A 22,251-nucleotide genomic window follows, 5' to 3' on the forward strand; every position below is an offset into this window, starting at 1 on the left:
ATTTTGTCATATCAGTTTTCATTTTTTAATATTTGGAGGACAATATAGTTTTTATTTGATCAAAAATACAGTAAAAGCAGTAATATTGTGAAATAATATTGCAATTTTAAATAATGGCAATTTATTTTTTATGTGTGACCCTGGACCACAAAATCAGTCATAAGGGTCTATTTTTTGAAATTGAGATTTTTTTTTTTACATTATGTGAAAGCTGAATAAATAAGCTTTCCATGGTTTGTTAGGATAGAACAATATTTGGTTGAGATACAACTATTTGAAAATCTGGAATATGAGTGCAAAAAAATCTAAATATTGAGAAAATCACCTTTAAAGTTGTCCAAACGAAGTCCTTAGCGATGTATATTACTAATCAAAAATTAAGTTTTGATATATTTATGGTAGGAAATTTACAAAAAAAAAAAATTTTTTTACTTAATATCCTAATGATTTTAGCCATAAAATAAAAATCGATAATTTTGATCCATACAATGTATTGTTGGCTATTGCTACAAATACAGTTGTGTGAAAAAGTGTTGGCCCCCTTCCTGATTTTTTTTTTTTTTTTTGCATGTTTGTCACACTTTAATGTTTCAGATCAAATTTAAAAATTAATCAAAGATAACACAAGTAAACACAACATGCAGTTTTTGAAGAAAGTTTTTTATTATGAATGGAAAACAAAATCCAAACCCACATGGCCCTGTGTGAAAAAGTGCTTGCCCCCTAAACCTAATAACTGGTTGGGCCACCCTTAGCAGCAACAACTGCAATCAAGCGTTTGCCATAACTTGCAATGAGTCTGTTACAGCGCTGTGGAGGAATTTTGGCCCACTCATCTTGGCAGAATTGTTGTAATTCAGCCACATTGGAGGGTTTTCGGGCATGAACCGCCTTTTTTAAGGTCATGCCACAGCATCTCAATAGGATTCAGGTCAGGACTTTGACTAGGCCACTCCAAAGTCTTCATTTTGTTTTTCTTCAGCCATTCAGAGGTGGATTTGCTGGTGTGTTTTGGATCATTGTCCTGCTGCAGAACCCAAGTTCGCTTCAGCTTGAGGTCACGAACAGATGATCGGACATTGTCCCTCAGGATTTTTTGGTAGACAGCTGAATTCATGGTTCCATTTATCACAGCAAGTCTTCCAGGTCCTGAAGCAGCAAAACAGCCCCAGACCATCACACTACCACCACCATATTTTACTGCTGGTATGATGTTCTTTTTATGAAATGCTGTGTTACTTTTACGCCAGATGTAATGGGACACACACCTTCCAAAAAGTTCAACAAACACTTTTTCACACAGGGCCGTGTGGGTTTGGATTTTGTTTTCCCTTCATAAAAAACCCTTCATTTAAAAACTGCATGTTGTGTTTACTTAATTAATATTTAAATTAGTTTGATGATCTGAAACATTAAAGTGTGACAAACATGCAAAAAAATAAAAAATCAGGAAGGGGGCCAAGACTTTTTCACACCACTGTATAACCGTGCTACTCATGACCACTCATTTTTTTTTCAGTTCATGAAAAAAGAGGGAATAAATAGCACATCCTTTGAGATTTGACTTATTATATTCCTGGAAATAAATGTACATTTTCAATTTACAATCTTCTAAAGGTTTTGTCAATATTTAGCAGCACACTAGCGAATAGATAGCAGCCATGGACTAAAAGCCACAAAACTCATTTAATATTGCAAGTTAAAGGTAATAGAGTCATTAGATTCATTACATTCAGTTCAGCATCTTGTGGAGGATCTCTCATCCTCCCATGTTTCAATCAATACGGATCCAGCAAAGGGCAGTTTCTCCATTATATAAGCACCATACATCACATAATAGCTTCTTGTGAAAGGCAGATAACTGGTTATCTTGATAACGTAAGTGTTTGAAATCTCAGCAGCAATCAGCTGTCCCCTCTTCCTCCCTGAGAGATGTTCTGCTCTCTCTACACTCAATACAAAAATTTTTAATCTACAGTGGAAATACCTCAGATGAACTCCAAAAAGCAACGTTCACCAAAAAATCAGCTAGTTGAGAGTCCAACCAATGCGACTAATACAGCACCTTCACATCAATTCATCTGTACTGTCAAGTTACTTCATGGCAAATGCTTATAATGTCAACATCAGCTTTTCTGCAGTGTTGATGTTAATGGCTTTTTTCTTCCACAGCTCATTAATACCGTACAAGGCTTCTACTGTGTTTGAAATAAAGATGCCTCATCTAACCTTGAGCTCACTGTTTTTATTTTGGTTTTAGAATGTCACGAGAGAGGAAGAGGAAGAGAAGCCAACATCCCTCACAGAAGAAGAGATTAAAGCTAAAATAGATGACTACAACTCCAAAGTGACGGAGAATGGAATGAAATTAGTGAGTACTAATTTGTCAACAAAGCATTTGCACTCAGTGTTGTAATTTGAGAATTTTACAGTGAGAAATGACCTGACTGAAGTTGCTTTGCTATCCTCCAGAGCTCAGATGGCACATACACTGGTTTCATAAAGGTTCACTTGAAGTTGCGCAGGCCCGTGACTGTACTTTTTGTGGACGGGAAGTCGCCAGGACCATGTTCCTCTTCTGATAGTTCAGATAACCGCACATCCTTTTACCTGCCCAGCGATGCCGTTAAACAGCTACACATCAGCAGTACCACCACGGTCAGGGAGGTCATCCAGGGCCTGCTGAAGAAGTTCATGGTACAGGATAACCCACGCAAGTTCGCCCTCTACCGCCTGACCCGTCGAGACAGCCAGGGTAAGCGTTCAAGTGAAGATGAAATATACTTTAGTATTGTATAGTACTATTGCCATGTATAATACTAAGGAATTGTTTGCTTATATTTTCAGATCTTTTCCAGAAGGTGCCGTTATCAGAATGCCCTCTCAACTTGAGGCTGTTAGCAGGTCCTGATCTAGAGAACTTGTCTTTTGTACTCAAAGAAAATGAGACTGGCGAGGTGGAGGTGAGCTTTGCTATTCTGTTTAAAAGTGTAATATTTTAGTAATATATATGTACACACACACACACAGAAAATACAGTTTTAACAGTATAAAAACCATTACGGCTATGGAGAGTCCCTACAAGGATAGCTGACCAGACGTGTGTGTGTATGTGTTTATACTTTTTTCATCTGCTCTATCATTATGAATATAAACTCATTTTAGATTTAATCACACAATTTATAATGCATTCAAGGTACACATTTACATTTGATCAGTTTTTACTTTTCCTGGTAATCGAAACCCTAACCTTGGCTATTCTAGTGCCACACTCTGCTGTTTGAGAAACAGGAAACTACAAAGCAGAAAAAAATATATTTGTACATAATTTTTAGCCTGCTTTATCATTATGAAAATAAAAGCAAATTCTTGCTGTGATTTTTTTAAATATTATTTTTCATGATAATGTAATTAATTTGTGAATTTATATGCAAATAAAAAAATGATGTTTTCATCCTTTGTTTCCACTGAAACTGAAACAAAACAAAAGTAATGTTCTGATCAACACATTGACAGAAGCCATGCAATTAATCTTACATGCAAACAAAAACATAGGTTTAATAGACAGTTCTATTTCAGACAGATTTGCTAATAAGGTGTTCTGTCTTTTTTCAGTGGCATGCGTTTTCAGTCCCTGAGCTGCAGAACTTCCTGATCATCCTGGAGAAAGAGGAGAAGGAACGTATGCGGCAGGTGGAGCAGCGTTACGCTGCCTACAGGAAGAAGTTGCTACAGGCTCTGGGTCAAGTCGAGAGCAAACCGGGCTAATGTAGGACTACGAATCTCCTTCACCCCACTGAGCCAACACTGGGCCAGCCTGGAGGACCTGTAGCCCAACAGACAAACTCAAAACCTCCACTCAGGACGTTATACAAGCTCTCAGCATGCTTCTGTGACCTTTAACCCCCAAAGACGGGCAAAGTGATCGAGACATGACTTAGATGAAGAGGAGGTTGGACTAAAGATTAGTACTTCAAGAGTAATCCTTCTCTCCAGAAATGGCACACTGTTGAAAGCCCAGGAATATGTTTCTGGCAGTCATGCTTTTTGATATGAATGGGTTTCATTTCATTTTTTCTCATTGTTTTACATTGACCCTGTCTGTTTTTGTTTTTTACGTGCTGCTGCTATTGCTGCTACTGCAAGTGTTACTTAAAGCATGACTTTCCCTTTGGTCTCTCTGCTTGTGTCTACCGCATGTCCTCTATCAGGGAATATCTATATGAAAGAGCAGAGTAAAAAAAGTACTTCCTGTCCGAAAAGGAGGTGGGGAGACTTAAGTTATAGAAAACATGATGCCTGCGAAATATCAGAGGACAAATAGTAACCTTGTCCACATATCAAATTATACAGTTAATAAACAATTGTGACATGCTACTGTTAAAAAAAAAAAGAATTATACTGTTTATTCTGGAGATTGTCTTAATATAACTATAAACATACTGTATTACTGATAATACTTCACTCTGAATATTTCACCCCACGGATTCAAAATATCTCTTTCTTTCTATTTAAATGATCAAAATGGCTGCACATCTCTATGATGAAGCTCATTAGCCACTATATCTATAAAAAAGTGTTTGAATAGATCTGCTGAGTATGTTCAGACGCAGACATTTTGAGCTCCTCTGGTTCCACGTCGACTGCTACTCTATAGAAAAAGACCGTTCGGGTCACCTCAGTCTCTCAAGTGCTTAATGTGCAGGGAGCATCAGTGGATGTGAGGATTGTGGGCTGTGGTTATCTGGTAAGCTTTTCTGAATCACTTCGGCTTTTTAGCATATACAGTAATACACAAGGTCATGTTAGATTAGAGGGCATCTCCTAGATCAGCACTCTGAAAAGCTCTGCGGATCCAAAACACAAGCTTCTTGATCTGTATTACACCAAAGGAAAGCAGAACAAGCTCCCTGTATTGTAAATACAAAATAAAGCTTTTATAAAGATCTTTCCGCTAATATAAAGTGGAGTCAGGATGTCTGTGATTTGCACACCGACACAAACCACTGAGTGGACCGCCAGTATGTACAGTAGTCAATATTATTCTGTACAGGGAACATGAGATGGATTTAACTTAGTTTTTTTTTTTTTGGCTTTGAAAATAAGCATATTTTATTGCGCGTCTGCTGAATTTTGGAGGTGCATGTGAATTGAATATGTCTGTGACACTGAGAGAATTTATTATTTGTGAAGAGCATTCAAAAGCACTGAAGCGGTTTTCCATATTGGTGGGGAATAACTGTGAACTGTGAATTTGATGTTCTAGGCACTGATATTTCATTTCTCTTCTCCCTTAAAAGCACATTTACGTCTCAATCTCTCAGATAACCAAACAGGACATCTTTAGCAAGCAGATTTGTGATGGCAGAGGTCTGAGTTATAATTCGCACTGGTATGTTTGTAGAGGCACTTTAAAGTCATACGTTTCCATTTGGATCACTCTGCCCATGTGATGGCCTGCATATTTTGATCTTACATGGGAACAGATCCTGCTGGACTGGAAGTATCACTTCTACTCTAAGCAAGCGGCAGGGCTTTGAATGTCTGCTCAGGATGCTTCTCCCTGAAGAGCCTGACAGCCATGTTCCTGCTGGCAGTGCCTTTAGTCTCCGTGTAGCTTATCTTGACTGTGTACTGTACATATGCTCTAGATGTCCTTCCTTATAACGTTGAGAGAGTTCACACATATTCAGTGGCAGTAGCCAGGTGCTTTCAACGTCTGAGCCTTTAAGACCATGTGAGACTTTTTGGGACTAGTGTTTAAAAATGTTAAAGTGTGTGTGTGTGTGTGTGTGTGTGTGTGTGTGTGTGTGTGCATGTGTGCGTTTGTTTAATTTATTTTTGGTTTAGTTTCAGTGTGTGTAAACATGAATATGTGGACAAATCAGTACTATTGGGCAATCCTTTTTTTGTTTTGTTTTGGAGTATCAAATGTTTAAAATGTCTAGTAAGCTGTAAATATACTGAAGAATGAAATAAAAGGTCACCCTTTCATGGTGATGAGTCTCTTTTATTTACACTGAAATAAATTGAAGCAACCTACTGGGGTTTTGAACCAATCTGTAGTTTAAATTATAAATAAAAACAATTATTGTAATTTTAGAAATAATATTTTTGTAACTAAAACAAGGATTATTGGAGTATGTTTTACAAGTCTTTCTACCTAAAAATATTATGTTTTGATATTGTTTAGATTTTTTTGTAATTAGTTGTGAAATTTATTAACAATTTCTGAGTGAAAATGAGTGAAAAAAAAATCTGCATAAATTATTTATTCAATGTACTAACAATTCTGAAGTTTAAACTATAAATGTTTAGAAATAATAAGGAATATATATATATATATATATATATATATATATATATATATAATTTGAAATGAGGCAACTAACATGAGTTACTCATAATTTTGTAGTTTTAATTATTAGAAATGCAAAATAAATATAATTTTAGAAATTTTAAAACAATAATTTAAACAGAAATTCTTAAATTATTACAAAAATGTATATTTTATTAAAGTTAAAAACCAGTTTAGGTGCATGATATTACATTTTCACCCTTTTTAGCTTTAAAAATCATGTTATGGTAATATTCAATTCTGCATCACAAACTTTTACTTGCTATCTTGTATTATGTGACTGATATACGTTAGCGTATTTTTTATCTTGTGTTTTTATCTAATGTATTTATTTATACACGAGTCAGAAATTGAGATTGTCACATCATATAAGCACCTGGGTGTATATTTGAATAACAAGCTTGATTGGTCTGACAATACATTACAGGTTTATAAGAAGGGTCAGAGTCGCATTCATTTATTAAGGCGACTGAGATCCTTTGGTACATGTCAGGTACTGTTGAAGAACTTTTATGATTCTGTGGTATCATCTGTGATCTTGCATGCTGTCACCTGCTGGGGAGGGGGATTGTTGGAGAAGGATGAACAAACTCAATAAGATGATAAAAAAGGCAGGTTCTGTGGTGGGTTGTGTGTTGCCCACTATTGATGTGATAGCACAGGATAGAATGACTGATAAATTGGCCAGTATAATGAATCAAGATTGTCATCCTCTTCATGAAACAGTTCAAGCGTGAGTACTTTTAGCTCAAGATTAATTCAGCCCCGATGTTATACGGAACAATATAAAAAGTCATTTTTACCAACAGCCATTAGATTATATAATCAATGTCATATTAGATGACTGATGTAGAATTTTAAATTGTATTTTGTATTTGGTACATGGTGTAGAGCGTACTGTGATCCTTGAAACAAGGGGGGGGCTGTATGAAATACAGTATTGTGCAGTATTTTTTCTATTTATTGTGTGGTGAGCTTGCTGTGACGTTAATTTCCCTTTGGGATTAATAAAGTCAATCAATCAAACAATCAATCTATAGAAAATAGACCAGTTTTATATCAATTCTAGTGTAGCATCAAGATTGCACAAGGCATACACAACCAGCAGAGGGTACCCTAATCATTTAAATGCATTCACATCTTGCACCTGGTGCAAAAGATGTCCAGAGATTATTTGTAATACAGAGAAGCATAGTTATAGAACTTGTAATCTGTCAGATACTGTGCATGCTAAACTATGTATTTATATGGTACTGTGTATCAATACAAGGACAGCAATGTGTTTTCACAACTACTCTGTTGTGTCTAGAACAAATAAGAAAGGCCAAGGGTCAGATAGTACATTGTGCACATTTGTGTACATATGGTAGTTTACAAGAAAAACATGCTACTTTCAGTTGTAAACTTAGTTTGAACTGGCCCCACGCTTTAAATAAAATCGACCTACAGGTTCAACAGCATGCCCATACTCTGAAAAGTCCTGCAATATTTTAAGGACAAAATATTTTTAAGTCCCCACAAAAAGATAGCAGTTGTGAGTGTCCATCATAATGTTAAAGAGCCCTGATGAGGTGCGAGTGCTCACACCCATTCAGTCTGCTACTGAGAGGTCAACCTGAAAACAATGTCAATATGTCATCTGAAGACACAAATATAGACAGGTTTCAGCTTCCCCTAAGACTGCTTCTAAGAATAGCATACTATGGCTGCGGTCCTGTTGTAAGCACACCCAATTTAGCTTGACATGTCTCACCATATCCCCCCTGTCACCCCTGCATGTGCTCTTCTGCCTGTGTTGATCTATATCTGGGCTGTAAAGAGTTTGACAACAACACCAGACTTGCCAGGGCAATTTAGGATATGCAGCACAGCTTAGGATCACACTAGGATTGTTGTGTTTTGATATTTTCCACATTTATCTTGCAATAAATCTTGTACCATTGTTTTGGAGATTGCTGTTTTAGTTGTGCCATCTATGTAACTTCATACTTTAAATTCAAAATTTCAATAAAAAATCTTTGTTTTCATCAACTTACATTGATTAAAAGTTTGGTATTCAGTGATGCCATCATCATTTTTGAATACTGAGTCACAGTTGGTCTTCTTTTTTACATTAATTTGCATACTGTTCTTTTTTTATCTCTATATAGGCCATTTTTAATCTGCAAAGTGGACACAATGGACAAAGATCTTGCATATTGGCTCTTATAATCACTATTTGCCTCTGTATGTGAGTTTGCATCTTTTGTAGTTATGTAATAATTTAATTACAGTATAATTGTGTTACTGGAAATGCAAATCTAAATGGTTTTATACTCTGGCACTTATTTGCATTTGCATTTTTACAACTTAAAATGTTGTCAATTCACAGTATCTATCAACATAGTATTTAATAATATTAATAATATTACACACTCCAATAATCATTTTGTTTTTACATATACCAGTCACTACAGTATTGTTTGAAATTGTGAAGAAAAAATAATTCTAAAAATAAACAAAAATAAATGGTTTTCAGTCATGCCATTTCATTTAATGTATAGAACCTCCTTAATGATATTAATACAATCTTTTTTTCTGTTTCACCATGGACCTTTAAACATTTATATGCCCTTTAAATCATGAACAAAGTCCTTTTCCAAGAAAATAAATACACTGTCTAGTCTGACTAGTATCACTCAGCTGTAAAACTTAATTTAATTTCCTTTTGCAATTATCTGCCAGACTAAAACCTATGCGCGTAAATAAAATAGAAATGAAAATGATCTAATCGTCATTCACAAGAGTAATTTATATTCATGTTCCAGTTTCGTTTTGTTTATGTCTTGATTTAAACTCCCTGTCCAGTAAACAGCCCCATTTTGGCTCAACAGGCACTTCCCTCAGCATTGAAACTAAAGGAAGTTTGAGCCGGAATGGCGTTGTTTTGGCCGCGCCCCTGTTTGATGACGTCGCGCTGGGCGAAACTGAAGACGCTCTTAGCAACAAGCTAAGAAACCACACATCTATACGAGACGGAACGCGCATCCAAAACACTCAGACGATTCGCGAGAACACTTGTCTGACACGAAAGTGTTTGGAAGGGATTGTCAGTTAATTTGACCTCCTTGTTTTTATAATGAAAGCAAGGTAACTCAGGCTTGTGCTATCCGGAAAAGAGGAAACGCTAGCCCGAGCTTTAACGTTAGCTGCCCGCTGGACCGTGTGCTCGGGCTGGGATGACTCTTCTGTTCAAACCAACAACGCGAAATTTAAGAGAGGGGAAGAGTGGAGGTGGTCGACATCCGTTTAATGTTTGGACTCAATCTCATTGTGCTTTAGGGAGACCGTTTGCCATGCAAACGCTTTTGTGTCCCCTGCAACTTTGAGTCTTCTCCATCATCATCATCATCATTATCGAGGACGACCGCTTCTCACCACCATTATTTTGTTTCTTCTGATGCATTTGTGAATTTATGCACATCTAGCGCCATTATCTATGGGTTCGGACCTTCTGACTGGAAATACAGATACCTCTGTTACTACTACTCCAGACTTGCAATACAGGTGGTCAATTGATAAGCCTCGTGAAAACAGCTTAAAGGGGGATCATGCCTGAATCTAGCCTCTGAACATCTGACAAGCTTCACCTCGGATATGAGATTCTGTTGATGTTTTAATTATCTCACTAGAAGGACACTGCATTGTTGTTTTGGATGGATCTTGCTTTAGTGAAAACATTTTTCAGAGGAAAAAGAAATATTTGATGTTGACTGCATGCAACCATGATGATATTGAGCAGAAAACCAGATGGCCCAATAACTGCAGGTAATTATATCCATATGAAATATAATATCCAGCTCTGTGAATTTGCTGTGGCTGGTCTTGGTTCCCTTGGCAAGTGAAAACTGTTTGATGACAGCTGTTACGAATGCACTGCCTGTTAATAATTATTTGTTAATGTATTAAACAAATTTAAACAAGCTTCACAATCACATCTTTTTTTAAATTCCATCTCATAAAGTTGTCACATGTATGTCAATAGTGAAAATGCATTGGACAGTGAGAACAATAGCCCCTACAGGCCATATTATGCACATATTAACAGTTTATTCAATTGACATCTCAGTAAGTGATAGTAATGGGGTCCGAATGCTCAATAGGTGTATAGTATATGAGGGCTAGTGTAGTTGTGTAGCACATAATATGTATTATAAAATGCCAAGATTGTTTAGCTTTTATAATGTTTTAAACCCCTCAGTGCTCATTTCATCAAGCATGTAGTAATACAGCCTACTGGATTCATTATTTTAAAGGGATGCTCCTCCCAAAAATGACATCTTTCATTATTTTCGCACCCTCATGTTCTTCCAAACTTTGATTTATCTCACGTGTAACACAAAAGAAAATGTTTGCAAATTGAGTCAGTGTTTTTTGTTTGTACAATAAAAGCCAATGGGGTTCAAAACATTATTAGAATTTCACTGTACAGATTAATAAACATTATTCAAAACATCTCCATTTGTGTTCCACAGAAGAACTAAAGTCATTCAGGTTTGGAGTGACACAAAACTGTCACTTTCATTTTTGGACAGAATTTGCATTAAGGCAAAAGTGGTCTAGGTCAAATAGACCAGAGTTGTGGAAACTGCTGAAACTAAAATAAGTCATGAAGCTTCGTTTAATATGTAGCCATCTGCTGTGTAACGTGCTCAAGGAACTGTCTGTTGTCTGGCGCAGCTGCAACTTGGTTACATACCTCCCTAAGGGGATTTGTGTTTTATTTTATTTTTCTCCTTATGTTTGTGTAATAGAAATCCTCATTTATGTAATGGGTGTATTGGGTGATGATGTGCCGAGTGTATTAATATTTTGCTTGCGCATTTCACAATCTAATCCCAGGCTCATTTTCACTCTTTCTCTACAGCTCGCCACGGGGACGGTCTGTATGACTCCTACATGCGCACCGATCACATTGTGAACCAGGACGCTGATGTGAATGGGCAGAGTCCCTCTGGACTGCCCCCTCTCCCGAAACACGCTGTAAGTCCTGACTTCCTCTTCCCCCAGATTCTCTCACTGGATTCTTTGAGTGAGCACTAGATGAAAATATTCCCCTAGTGCTTGCATGAACAGTTCTAAAGAACACGATTAAATTCTAAAGAACAGCTTGAAAATCTAACCCACTGTGATGTCTCTTGTATATTATTTTTTTGATCTCTGATCTTTGAGTTTAATATGTTCAAATATTTTTTCACCCCCTAAGCACATGTTCTGTTGCCACTTGTGCATCTTGGAGTGTCACATATTTAGACAAGTCTTCTTTCCTCATTCTGATAGTGGTACAAGTTACATCTGCAGCACATCAAGTCTGTTTATTGTGCCTCACAGCATGTGTATCACATTCTTTAATAAATAAACCATGATTTAATAAAATTTCTATTTTTATGCTGAGCAAATACACTAAAACAATATCAGGTGTTCAAACTGAACAGATTAAGCCTTTCGGTGAGGTCCATGTAGCATACAGTATGATATGCCAACATGGGACCGGAGATGATAAAGGATATGATAATCCGATTCTCCACTATACTATTATGCAATAAGTAATTCTGCATATGTGTTGGATCTGGTGACATTATTTTCAGTTATGAGACTATAATCACTTCTTTGCATGCTACTATGCTGGAGCAATGTAATTGTTTTTTTGCCCTCTGTGATTAATTAACTAGCAATCTGTCTTCCCTAAATGTTCAATAAACAATCGGGGAGGGGACGACTTTGATTTTCTGGCATTTGGGGTACAAGCATTCATGGCAGCTTCCAGTAGTTCCTATCATTCAGTTAGCCACTGACACAACATATTTCATTTAGGTCATGTACTCCTTGTTTAGTCAACCAAGCTCTTTTTGTTGTGATTGAACAGCTGATGAATTTGGCTATGCGGTATCCCTCAGTTCCTAACACACTGGTTTCTATTTTCGTCTCGCTCCTTGGAACTGCCTTTCCATGCCCCCTCCCCCTCTAAAACAATTGGCACAGTTACTAGGCACCTTATAATTTTATCTGCATGACCTAATTTTTTGTCCTTTGCTTTCTTCTTTTTTTCTTCTTGTGCTATATGCAGAGCCAAACAGCCAATGTCTTGGCCTCAACTATAAATCTTTGATAGTGGAATTTTAAATTGGAATGGGTCTTGGAGCAGTTATGGTACATTAAACACCCTGAATGTGAAAGATGGTTCCTCTACTCCCATTCACTTAGGAAAGCCCACTGTGACTAGCGTAAGCAATCGCTATTTATGACATGTTTATTTTGTAAGGCAAAAGTTCAGTGCATATTTAATGATATAGTTGGGTCTAGTGGCATGGTTCTTCAACCATGCAGGAATTCTTTCCAAGTGCTCTGCAAAAAGTATGTGTAGGAACTGTTATGATGAAGTCAAACACAAAAATTTCCACATCGCTTTGTTTTCTCAGTCTACTGAAATGCAGTTAGTTCTGTATTTAAATTGCATTTCTGTTTTGTTTTGAAACATTCAGCATGTAAGCAGATCTTAACAATTAGACTCTTGCCCTTATACGTTTTTCCTGTATCCCATGTGAGTATGACAGTAACATCCTGTTCCACCAGTTTTCAGTTCCCGTTCCAGTCAGACTGCAAAGATTGTGTCTGGCATTCTCTGTTGCCACAATTATCACTCATGCATCAAACCCCTCCACTGGTCTCGTTATTCCCAGGGTTACTCGGCAGCTGATCAATTTTGCACGTTTGCACTATTGATTGTTTAACACTGGTCTGATAAAACCTCAGAGTTGTAGTACATTGATTTTTCAGTTCTACGCAGAAGCTATAAGCAATAAAAGAAGCCTCCCTTTGATTTTGAACATCCATTCAGCTGAAAATAATGTTGACTTTGGTCAACCTCATTTTTGTCTTATACAACTTGATGCAATTTGTTTGACAAACTGTTAAATATCTCTTTCCTTTTGAAGGGTGTGAACAAGCCTACAATGAAGGATCACCAAACAATCCGCGGAGGACAGGTGAAGGTGAAATATGTTTACGAGGACACCTTCAACCGCAAAGTTAATGGTGTGAGCCAGCACAATGGCACAAGCCAACTACCAGCTAAGCCCCAACCTGCAATCTCCAAAGAGAGAAGCGTGGACAGCAACAGCTCTGTCAAGTCCTCGGAGAGCTCAACAAAAGTCACAAAGCTGGGCAGCCCAATGACCCCAGAACAAGCTCTCAAGCAATACCGGCAGCAACTGACTACCTTGGAGCAGCAGGAGATCCACAACTACCCTGAGATCTATTTCCTGGGACCAAATGCCAAGAAAAGGCAGGCAGTAGCCGGGGGCACCAACAATAGTGGATATGACGACGACCAGGGAGGATACATCCATGTACCTCATGACCACCTTGCCTATCGCTACGAGTTCCTCAAGGTGATCGGCAAAGGTAGTTTCGGACAAGTGGCAAAGGTTTATGACCACAAGTTACAGCAGCACCTTGCCTTGAAGATGGTGCGAAACGAGAAGCGCTTCCATCGGCAAGCTGCTGAGGAGATTCGAATTCTGGAGCACCTGAAAAAGCAAGACAAGACAGGCAGTATGAACGTAGTCCACATGTTGGAAAATTTCACCTTCCGCAATCATATATGTATGACTTTTGAGCTGCTTAGCATGAACCTGTATGAGCTCATCAAACGCAACAAGTTCCAGGGTTTCAGTCTCCCGCTGGTACGTAAGTTTGCACACTCTATTCTCCAATGCCTGGAAGCTCTCCATCGCCATAAGATCATCCACTGTGACCTGAAACCAGAGAATATCTTACTGAAGCAGCAAGGCAGGAGTGGGATCAAGGTCATTGACTTCGGCTCCAGCTGTTTCGATCACCAGCGTGTCTACACGTACATCCAATCCCGCTTCTACCGTGCGCCTGAAGTCATCTTGGGATCGCGATATGGTATGTCTATAGACATGTGGAGCTTTGGTTGCATTCTGGCGGAGCTGCTAACCGGATACCCTTTGTTTCCTGGTGAAGATGAAGGTGACCAGCTGGCCTGCATGATGGAGCTACTAGGTATGCCACCTCAGAAACTGCTGGAACAAGCCAAGCGTGCCAAGAACTTTATCAGCTCCAAAGGCCACCCACGCTACTGTACGGTCAGCACACTTAGCAATGGCACCGTAGTCCTCAACGGGAGCCGTTCTCGCCGAGGAAAAATGCGAGGTCCCCCAGGTAGCAAGGAGTGGGGGGCGGCCCTCAAAGGCTGCGATGACCCCACGTTCATTGACTTTCTGAAGAAGTGTCTGGATTGGGACTCTAGTACTCGGATGACACCAGTTCAGGCCTTAAGACACCCCTGGCTCTACAAGAGACTGCCCAAGCCTGCACCTGGTGGAGAGAAATCCACAGCGCCCAAACGGATCACCGAGCACAGCACCTCTTTCCCTACTATCATCTCCAAGATACCCCCTGTCATGGGCTCAACCAACAACAAACTGCGGACCACCATGATGGGGGACTCCACTGGAAGTATACCTTTTCGCACAGTGCTGCCGAAGCTTGTTTCATAGAGATTCCTTAGCTTTTCAGGGATAAAGACATATGTAGCAGTTTTAGAAGTGGATTTGTTTTGTTTTAGTTGTTTTTTCTAAATGAGTGTCAACTCAAGAATTTCAATTTTTAATGAAGTGTAACAAGCAAAAATAATTTTATACAACTATACTGTGTTTTTATCAAATGGCCTTCAGTGTGTAAAATGCAAAGTTAACATCAGGGCTGTTTTATTTACACCTTGGTCTTGAATTGAGTGCTGTTGATTGGAATGGGTGAAATTATGATGCTAACAGCTCATCCTGTCCTTTTTGAAGTTTACACTACTTCTGCTACAAACCTACAACTTTTGCATCTAAGGGCTGTTTTGCTGGTAAATGACTGTTAGTATTCTGGATATTTGCAGTTTTAGCTCAAACATCTGACACTAATCTTCATTTAAAACAATTTTAAAATGTCTAGTTGGTGGTTTAAAGCCTATGTTATCATCTTAAAAATTATCTTGATCTAATTCAGATTCTTGTTTTAACAGTATCCTCCCCCAGTCACCTGTATCCCAGTGAGAGGTCAAACTCTGTTTATTATTTGAGAAGCTATTGCTTTGGATAAGTTACCCTAGAACAAGATGAAGAAAGTTATATTTGTTTGTGGTAAAGTAATGCAGGTCACAGTGCATTCTGATGGCCATGCCCATTCCTGGCATGTATTAGGAGAGGTGGGCACTATTTCACAAGTGTCGTAGGAACGTGTTTTTATCAGTGCTGTTTTGAAAGATATTAGTCAGGTTTCACTTTAAGGCAACAGGCAGTATCACGTGTTTGTCTGTACATGGTAGTTTGTATTTCCCCTAAGCTGCTGGTGGGGGAAGGGAATTTTTGGCAATATTTTCAATAACGGTGTGCTGTTTGCATTGAGTGATGATGGATATAGCTAGTGCGAGGACTTCATAAGCATATTCAAAATACTAGCTAACAAAAGGTTGAAGACGTACATCCTTTGAGATTACATTTGACATTTGTACCTCTTCCTTGTCCAGTAATTTTTAATGTTTAGTTTTTGTTTTGTCGGCAACTATTCTTGCCATTCATACTGTGAGAGAAAATATGATAAAAAAAAACAAATCAACAAGACTAAAGATATAATGCAGGGTACTTGCCTTCCCCCAGAGCTTAGCGTCAGTACATAGTGGTTAATTTCCAGTGGCTCTGGTTGATTGTGTAGTCTGAAATATCTCTTCATATACCCCTTTTCCACCAAGGCAGTTCCAGTGCTGGTTCAGAGCCAGAGCCTAGTTTCAAACCGGTTCTTTGTTTTTCGACATCCAAAGCACCAGCTCCGAACCAGGAAAAGCGGTTCGTAAGTAGCACCACAACATTGCTGGGCTAGAAGAAAGAACCGCTTGCGTCAGGGGCTGGGGGTGGGGTTACCGTGACCAACAAGACGAACAGAAACTTGGACCGCCATATTTGAAATAGCAGCTAAACGCTAACACGTTTGATTCGCCGTGTTTGGATGCCGATGTAGGTTTCTCAAAGCCATGAACATCAATAGCAACCCAACGTCCCCCATTGCTGATAGTTTGTTTAGGCTTGTCCGGGATAGATCGGCGCTGCGCAGACCAGTTGGTGCGAGGCATATCGGGGTGCTGCGGGAGCGACTGGAAAGCAGACGGCTCTTTATGCTTTTGGATCGCTCTCGCGGTGCTTTAGTGTGTTGTGTGCCGATCGATCGATCTGCGTGGCGCTGTTGCTTTGTACAGATGCCTGTTGTGCCACGCTAGTGATCCGAAACATGAAACGTATTCAGTGGCGTAAGAACTGGCTCTGTATTGGCTCTCTAGCTTGTGGAAAAGCAACCGGTTCTTAAAGGGCTCGCCAGTCGAACTAACTAAGAACCGGCTATAGCACTGGCTCTGAACTAGCACCTGGAACTGTTTTGGTGGAAAAGGGGTAATAGTGGCCTATTTTGTTCCCTTTCACTCTTAGGTTTACAGGAGAATCTTGTTCTTTATACAGCCGAGCACGCAGCACATTCACCCACCCACAATGGCGCTGGTCAGTGTCTGTATTTGTCCATGTGAGTATTTGTCCATGTGAACTCACTATCAGGACAAACAATATATATGCATTTGGTTGTTCGGAAGGTTGTTGTATGAAATAACATAAGCATGTTTTTTGACACTGCCTCACTCTTTCTAGCTTTGAATTGAACACACAATGTTTAGAAGCTAATTGTTGCAAGGTAAGACACTAATCTGCTAAAGGACTGTGAAAATGAATGACGCTTAACCATTGGCCCTGACAGGGGTGTGCAAAGCATCTGTGTGCTACCTGGACCAAGTGGATACCAGGCAAGTAGTTGTGAAATGTCCTCTTAATTGGAAAAACAACATTTGTCTTTTCACGCCTCTTTCTCAGGTTTTAACCTTCCTTTGGGGTTTAATGGACATTTATATATGATTCCACACCTAGCGGGTGTAAAGATGGTGATGATTTGGTTTTAGAAAAGCTTTAGAGAGCTGTTGGTGCTCAAATTAGACTATAAACTATAACTATAATGCCTCTATTGGTGTCTTCGTCCATTCGTAATCATTTTTGGGTTCATACGTGGTCTCCTGCAAAGTTTCAGTTCTACGTATTCTTGGAATACATCAGGGAAAAGTGTCCAGGCAAAAGTGGATTTAGTGTTGTTTTTCTACCTCTTTCTTGCTTATGAAATCCATCTTGTATGCTGTAGAGAGATCTCTGCCACACAAATAACAGCATCTCACTCCACATCTTACTGCTTCACTTCGGCGTTCCTGCCTGTTTGCATTATCCTGAATTTTTCACCAAAGCACCCCTTCACTTAGCTGTCTCTTTGTTGTTCGTCTCGGTGCGTGGACCCCTCGGTTTGGGGGGAAACTAGTCTTGTGCCTTTAACTGAACACTTTTGACTAAATCAAGGCTAAGCACGGGATGACTAATGTTTCTCTTCCAGCTTTAATGGTCAGGTTTTTGTATTGCTTTTCTTTCACCCTTTATACAGTTTTTACTGTTACTTGTGTTTTAAAGAGAAGTGAAAGAGATGATGTAATTTTCCTTCTAGCTTTATCTCTTGGCTGTGATTCAGAGCATGATAATCACAGAACGCATGGAAATAAGTGATAAAGTGATACTGGAGTAAATGACAAGATTTAAATAATGACAAAGTGTGTGTAAGTAGCCAAATGAGCTTGTATTAGTTGCTTTTCTTAAAAAAATAAAATAAAATCAATATTACTAGTCTTTTGTTTGAAATTTGTCTGTATTTGAATTTATTTGTTTTGGTAGCATTCGAAGGTTAATTACTCAAAAATGAGAATTGTCATCTTTCCTTATTTAAGGGGGTATAAACTGGAAAAACTCACCTTATCTCCTCTGTAAATGTTATAGATGAATAATCCATGAGTTTCATTTTATGAATTTTATTTTTGTTCAAACAAAATTGTTCAATATGCCGGATTTTCTCATCATTTAGCCCGTATACACTCAAGCCTGCATTTCTTTATTTATTTAATTTTGAGTTCAATAGCAACATGTCAAAAATCCATTCCCCTACCTACATTTTTTTTTTTTTTCTTTTTGGGTAATTCGTTACTCTTGGATATACGTGAAAAAGTACAGGATATAGTGCTACTTCAGTTTCAGTGCAAATTTAAGTTATTTTACCTGGCACAAATCAGCAGGCTTCTCAACACACCTATGAAATACTGCAGGTACATCTAAAAAAAATTGGAATTTCATAAAGTTTCTTGTAACTTACTTAAAATGAAACTTTCATATATTTTAGATTAATTACATGTAAAGTAAAACATTTAAAAAAAAAAAAAAAAAGTTTTCATTTTGATGATTGGATCTTACAGCTCATGAAATTCAAAAATCAGTATCTCAAAATATTAGAATATTTACATTTGAGTTTCAATTAATGACCATCCCTACAGTATTCCGGGTATCTCTTGTTCTTTGAAACCACAATAATGGGGAAGACTGCCGACTTGGCAATGATCCAGAAGACGAACATTGATGTCCTCCACAAAAAGGGTAAGTCACAGAGGGTCATTACTGAAAAGAGTGGCTGTTCACAGAGTGCTGTATCAAAGCATATTAAATGCAATGTTGACTGGAAGGAAGAATTTGGGTAGGAAAAGGTGCACAAGCAACAGGGATGACCGCAAGCTTGAGAATACTCTCAAGCAAAGCTGATTAAAACACTTGGGAGAGCTTCACAAGGAGTGGACTAAAGCTGGAGTCAGTGCATCAAGAGTCACCACGCTCAGGCGTCTTCAGGAAAAGGGCTGCCAAGCCACTTCTGAAGCAGAGACAACGTCAGAAGCGTCTTACCTGGGCTGTAGAGAAAAAGAACTGGACTGTTGCTCAGTGGCCCAAAGCCCTCTTTTCAGATGAAAGTCAATTTTGCATTTCATTTGGAAATCAAGGTCCCAGAGTCTGGAGGAAGAGTGGAGAGGCACAGAATCCATGTTGCTTGAAGTCCAGTGTGAAGTTTCCACAGTCAGTGATGATTTGGGTTGCCATGTCATCTGCTGGGGTTGATCCACTGTGTTTTCTGAAGTCCACAGTCAACGCAGCCATCTACCAGTAAATATTAGAGCACTTCATGCTTCCTTCTGCTGACAAGCTTTATGGAGATGCTGATTTCATTTTCCAGCAAAACTTGGCACCTGCCCACACTGTCAAAGGTACCAAAAGCTGGTTCAATGACCATGGTGTTACTGTGTTTGATTGGCCATCAAACTCGCCTGACCTGAACCCCATAGAGAATCTATGGGGTATTGTCAAGAGGAAGATGAGAGACACCAGACTCAACAATGCAGATGACCTAAAGGCTGCTATCAAAGCAACCTGGGCTTCCATTACACCTGAGCAGTGCCACAGGCTGATTGCCTCCATGCCACGCCGCATTGATGCAGTAATTCATGCAAAAGGAGGCCCAACCAAGTATTGAGTGCATAGAAATGAACATACTTTTCAGAAGCCTGACATTTCTGATTAAAATATCCTTTTTTTATTGATTTAATGTAATATTCTAGTTTTCTGAGACACTGAATTTTGGGCTTTCATTATCTGTAAGCCATAATCATCAAAATTTCAAGAAATAAAATCTTGAAATATTTCACTCTGTGTAATGAATCTATATAATATATGGGTTTCACTTTCTGAAAAGTGACAAAAAAAACATTTTTTAGATGTACCTGTATGTAGGAATGTGCACTAAAACATCATTACAATTTGTATAAACATTACTTGCATACTTGCGTTATTATTCATGACACGAGTGCATAACTTCTAGAAGTCATAATTGGTCTTTGCCTTAAAGTTTTTACTGTCTTGTCCAAAGTATTCAAGAGGTGCTTTGTACAGGTCCATGGTTTTAATACATTTGGAGTCAGACTCATGTAAACAAGCCTGGCCTCATTTTAAATACTGATGTGATAAACAACAGATCACCTTATAAACCGTGTAACAAATGGGAGCATCATCTGCATTTATAACTGCATATCTGAATAGCATGTACGTGCACGAGATGAAATGAAATCAGGCAGCTCGTGCATAGTAATCTATTACATGTGGATTTGGTTATGCTGTTTTTAGGTGTTTTAAGACTCCTAATGTTTCGTCTTATCCTTGTATTCCCTTTTCCAATCTTTATAAAACTGAAATTATAGATCTAAATGGCAGTATTGGCTTGGTTGAATGTTCAAATTTTATAGATTATCCCAGACACAAAAGTAGGTCATTAGACAAAGTGATGTGGAGAAACAACAGGATACTTCAAAACAGTAACAGGAGGTCTGGATATATTCAAAATTAGACACACTTTCTCTATGAGGCAATATATTAATGTGTGTTAGCTAAACTGTGATCTCCAGCCTCATTGAAACTTGTTGAAACTCCCCTGAGGACAGCAGCAGAGAAAGCAAACCGGTTAGTTGGTATTTACATATGATGAGCTCCTAAGCACACCACAATATTTGCATGGTAAAAGTGGATGTGACCTGTATAGGAACAACAGGGAAAGTTATTTAATCATTTTATGTATCAATATCCCACTTAGTCATCCTATAATTTGTCATTTAGGTGATTTTGAGGATCTTGTTACATTTGTAATGGCAAAAAATAACCTATCCAAATCAATGTAATCACCGTGCACTCCCAAGAGATGTAAGTATCAGATCATATGCAAAATATTTCTCAAAACATGTAATATTATGAATTCAATAGAACTTCATTGAATTTACCCGTCTTTATCCTTCCACCCACTTCTGACTTTCCTGAATGGGCTTTGAAACATGTTGTTTGCCTAACCACATGAAAGCAGACATATCTTTTGTTGATCTTCTAATGAAATTAAATCTGAGAGCTTTGAGTTTCATCTTATTCTATGTTAGATTAGCAGTGTATGCTAGCCTGCATTCACAGTAAAAGCTGTTCTAAAATCGTTTTTATTAACCATTAGTTGGTTGTCTTCATGTTACCAAAGGCTACTGTTTAGCAAATTCAAGGTAGGCTATGCATAGTGTACAGGTCTTATTTACATACATCCACAATTTAGTCTGAAGCATAGTCTGAGAAATGTTTAGGCTACACTGAAAAAAAAAATCAATGAGATATGGCCCAGATGATGTGTAAAGTTGTTGTTAGCTTTAGCACATGTAGCATGTGCTAAAGCTAACAACAACAACACCTTGTCTGTGATTTCTTTGACCATAAACACTTCAATGTAAAATAAAATGTTCATGTTATATTTAACATGACACTACCCCTTGAAATTTACCTATAGTATATTAATTTATTGAGACCATTGACATGCATTTGGGATTAATCAGAGCAGTTGTGTGACTATCCTGTCTGGGTCATGACCATCCTTTCACCAGTCTTCAACATGTCCAAACAGGCTCAAAATAACAGTGCGTCAAGGTAGCCACTCGTTTCTCATCAATCTCATCGAGATTTAGGGACAACATGGTTGATTTAGCCTCACAGAACTGTCCTGCTAGAAGAGAGCAGATTAAGTCAATCCCATTAAGGATCCAACGCACTAAACGTATGACCCATATGGGCTTGTCGGTGGCCAGGCACAGCTCGAATGGTCCAAGTAGTCGCATCCTCCCTCCCTTCACCCTTTGTGTCAGGGACAGTCTTCCAGCCTGAGGGTTTTACAAAGACTTAGTCCTGTAGCCATATGGAGCCTTCACGGGGGATTGTTGGCCAGCCGTTGTGATAAGAGTGTGACCGTTCATTAATGTTGCTGTGGAGTATGATGAGGAAGAACAATCTAAGGGGCTATTCATACAAAATGTGTTTTTGTAT

The 22,251-nt window shown here is 38.4% G+C and overlaps 2 protein-coding genes across 3 annotated transcripts in view; both read left to right on the top strand.

The window, feature by feature from the left end:
* The window catches only part of LOC306854887 (ras association domain-containing protein 5-like), a 44,395-nt gene extending 38,398 nt beyond the window's left edge, over positions 1–5,997 (top strand). The window contains exons 3-6 of the mRNA XM_079393185.1: positions 2,261–2,371; positions 2,473–2,755; positions 2,848–2,963; positions 3,616–5,997. Coding sequence (XP_079249311.1) covers positions 2,261–2,371; positions 2,473–2,755; positions 2,848–2,963; positions 3,616–3,768 — 663 coding nt within the window. The 3' untranslated portion in view covers positions 3,769–5,997. The remainder of the gene's footprint in view (positions 1–2,260; positions 2,372–2,472; positions 2,756–2,847; positions 2,964–3,615) is intronic.
* Positions 5,998–9,302: 3,305 nt separating this feature from the next.
* On the top strand, positions 9,303–18,171 carry LOC306855267 (dual specificity tyrosine-phosphorylation-regulated kinase 2-like). 2 transcript variants are annotated; one of them, XR_013782920.1, is made up of 4 exons: positions 9,303–10,165; positions 11,265–11,380; positions 13,333–15,660; positions 16,824–18,171. XR_013782920.1 is itself a non-coding variant. In XM_079393825.1 (3 exons), exons 1-3 carry the CDS (start codon positions 10,123–10,125, stop codon positions 14,920–14,922), a joined length of 1,749 nt encoding a protein of 582 aa, XP_079249951.1. In that variant the 5' UTR covers positions 9,303–10,122; the 3' UTR covers positions 14,923–18,171. The 2 variants fall into 2 exon arrangements, 1 of the variants encoding a protein (XP_079249951.1); XM_079393825.1 differs by having other exon boundaries at positions 13,333–18,171.
* The last annotated feature ends 4,080 nt before the right edge of the window (positions 18,172–22,251 follow it).

This window comes from Barbus barbus (assembly GCF_936440315.1).
Source record: "Barbus barbus genome assembly, chromosome: 35".
Lineage (NCBI taxonomy): Eukaryota > Metazoa > Chordata > Actinopteri > Cypriniformes > Cyprinidae > Barbus > Barbus barbus.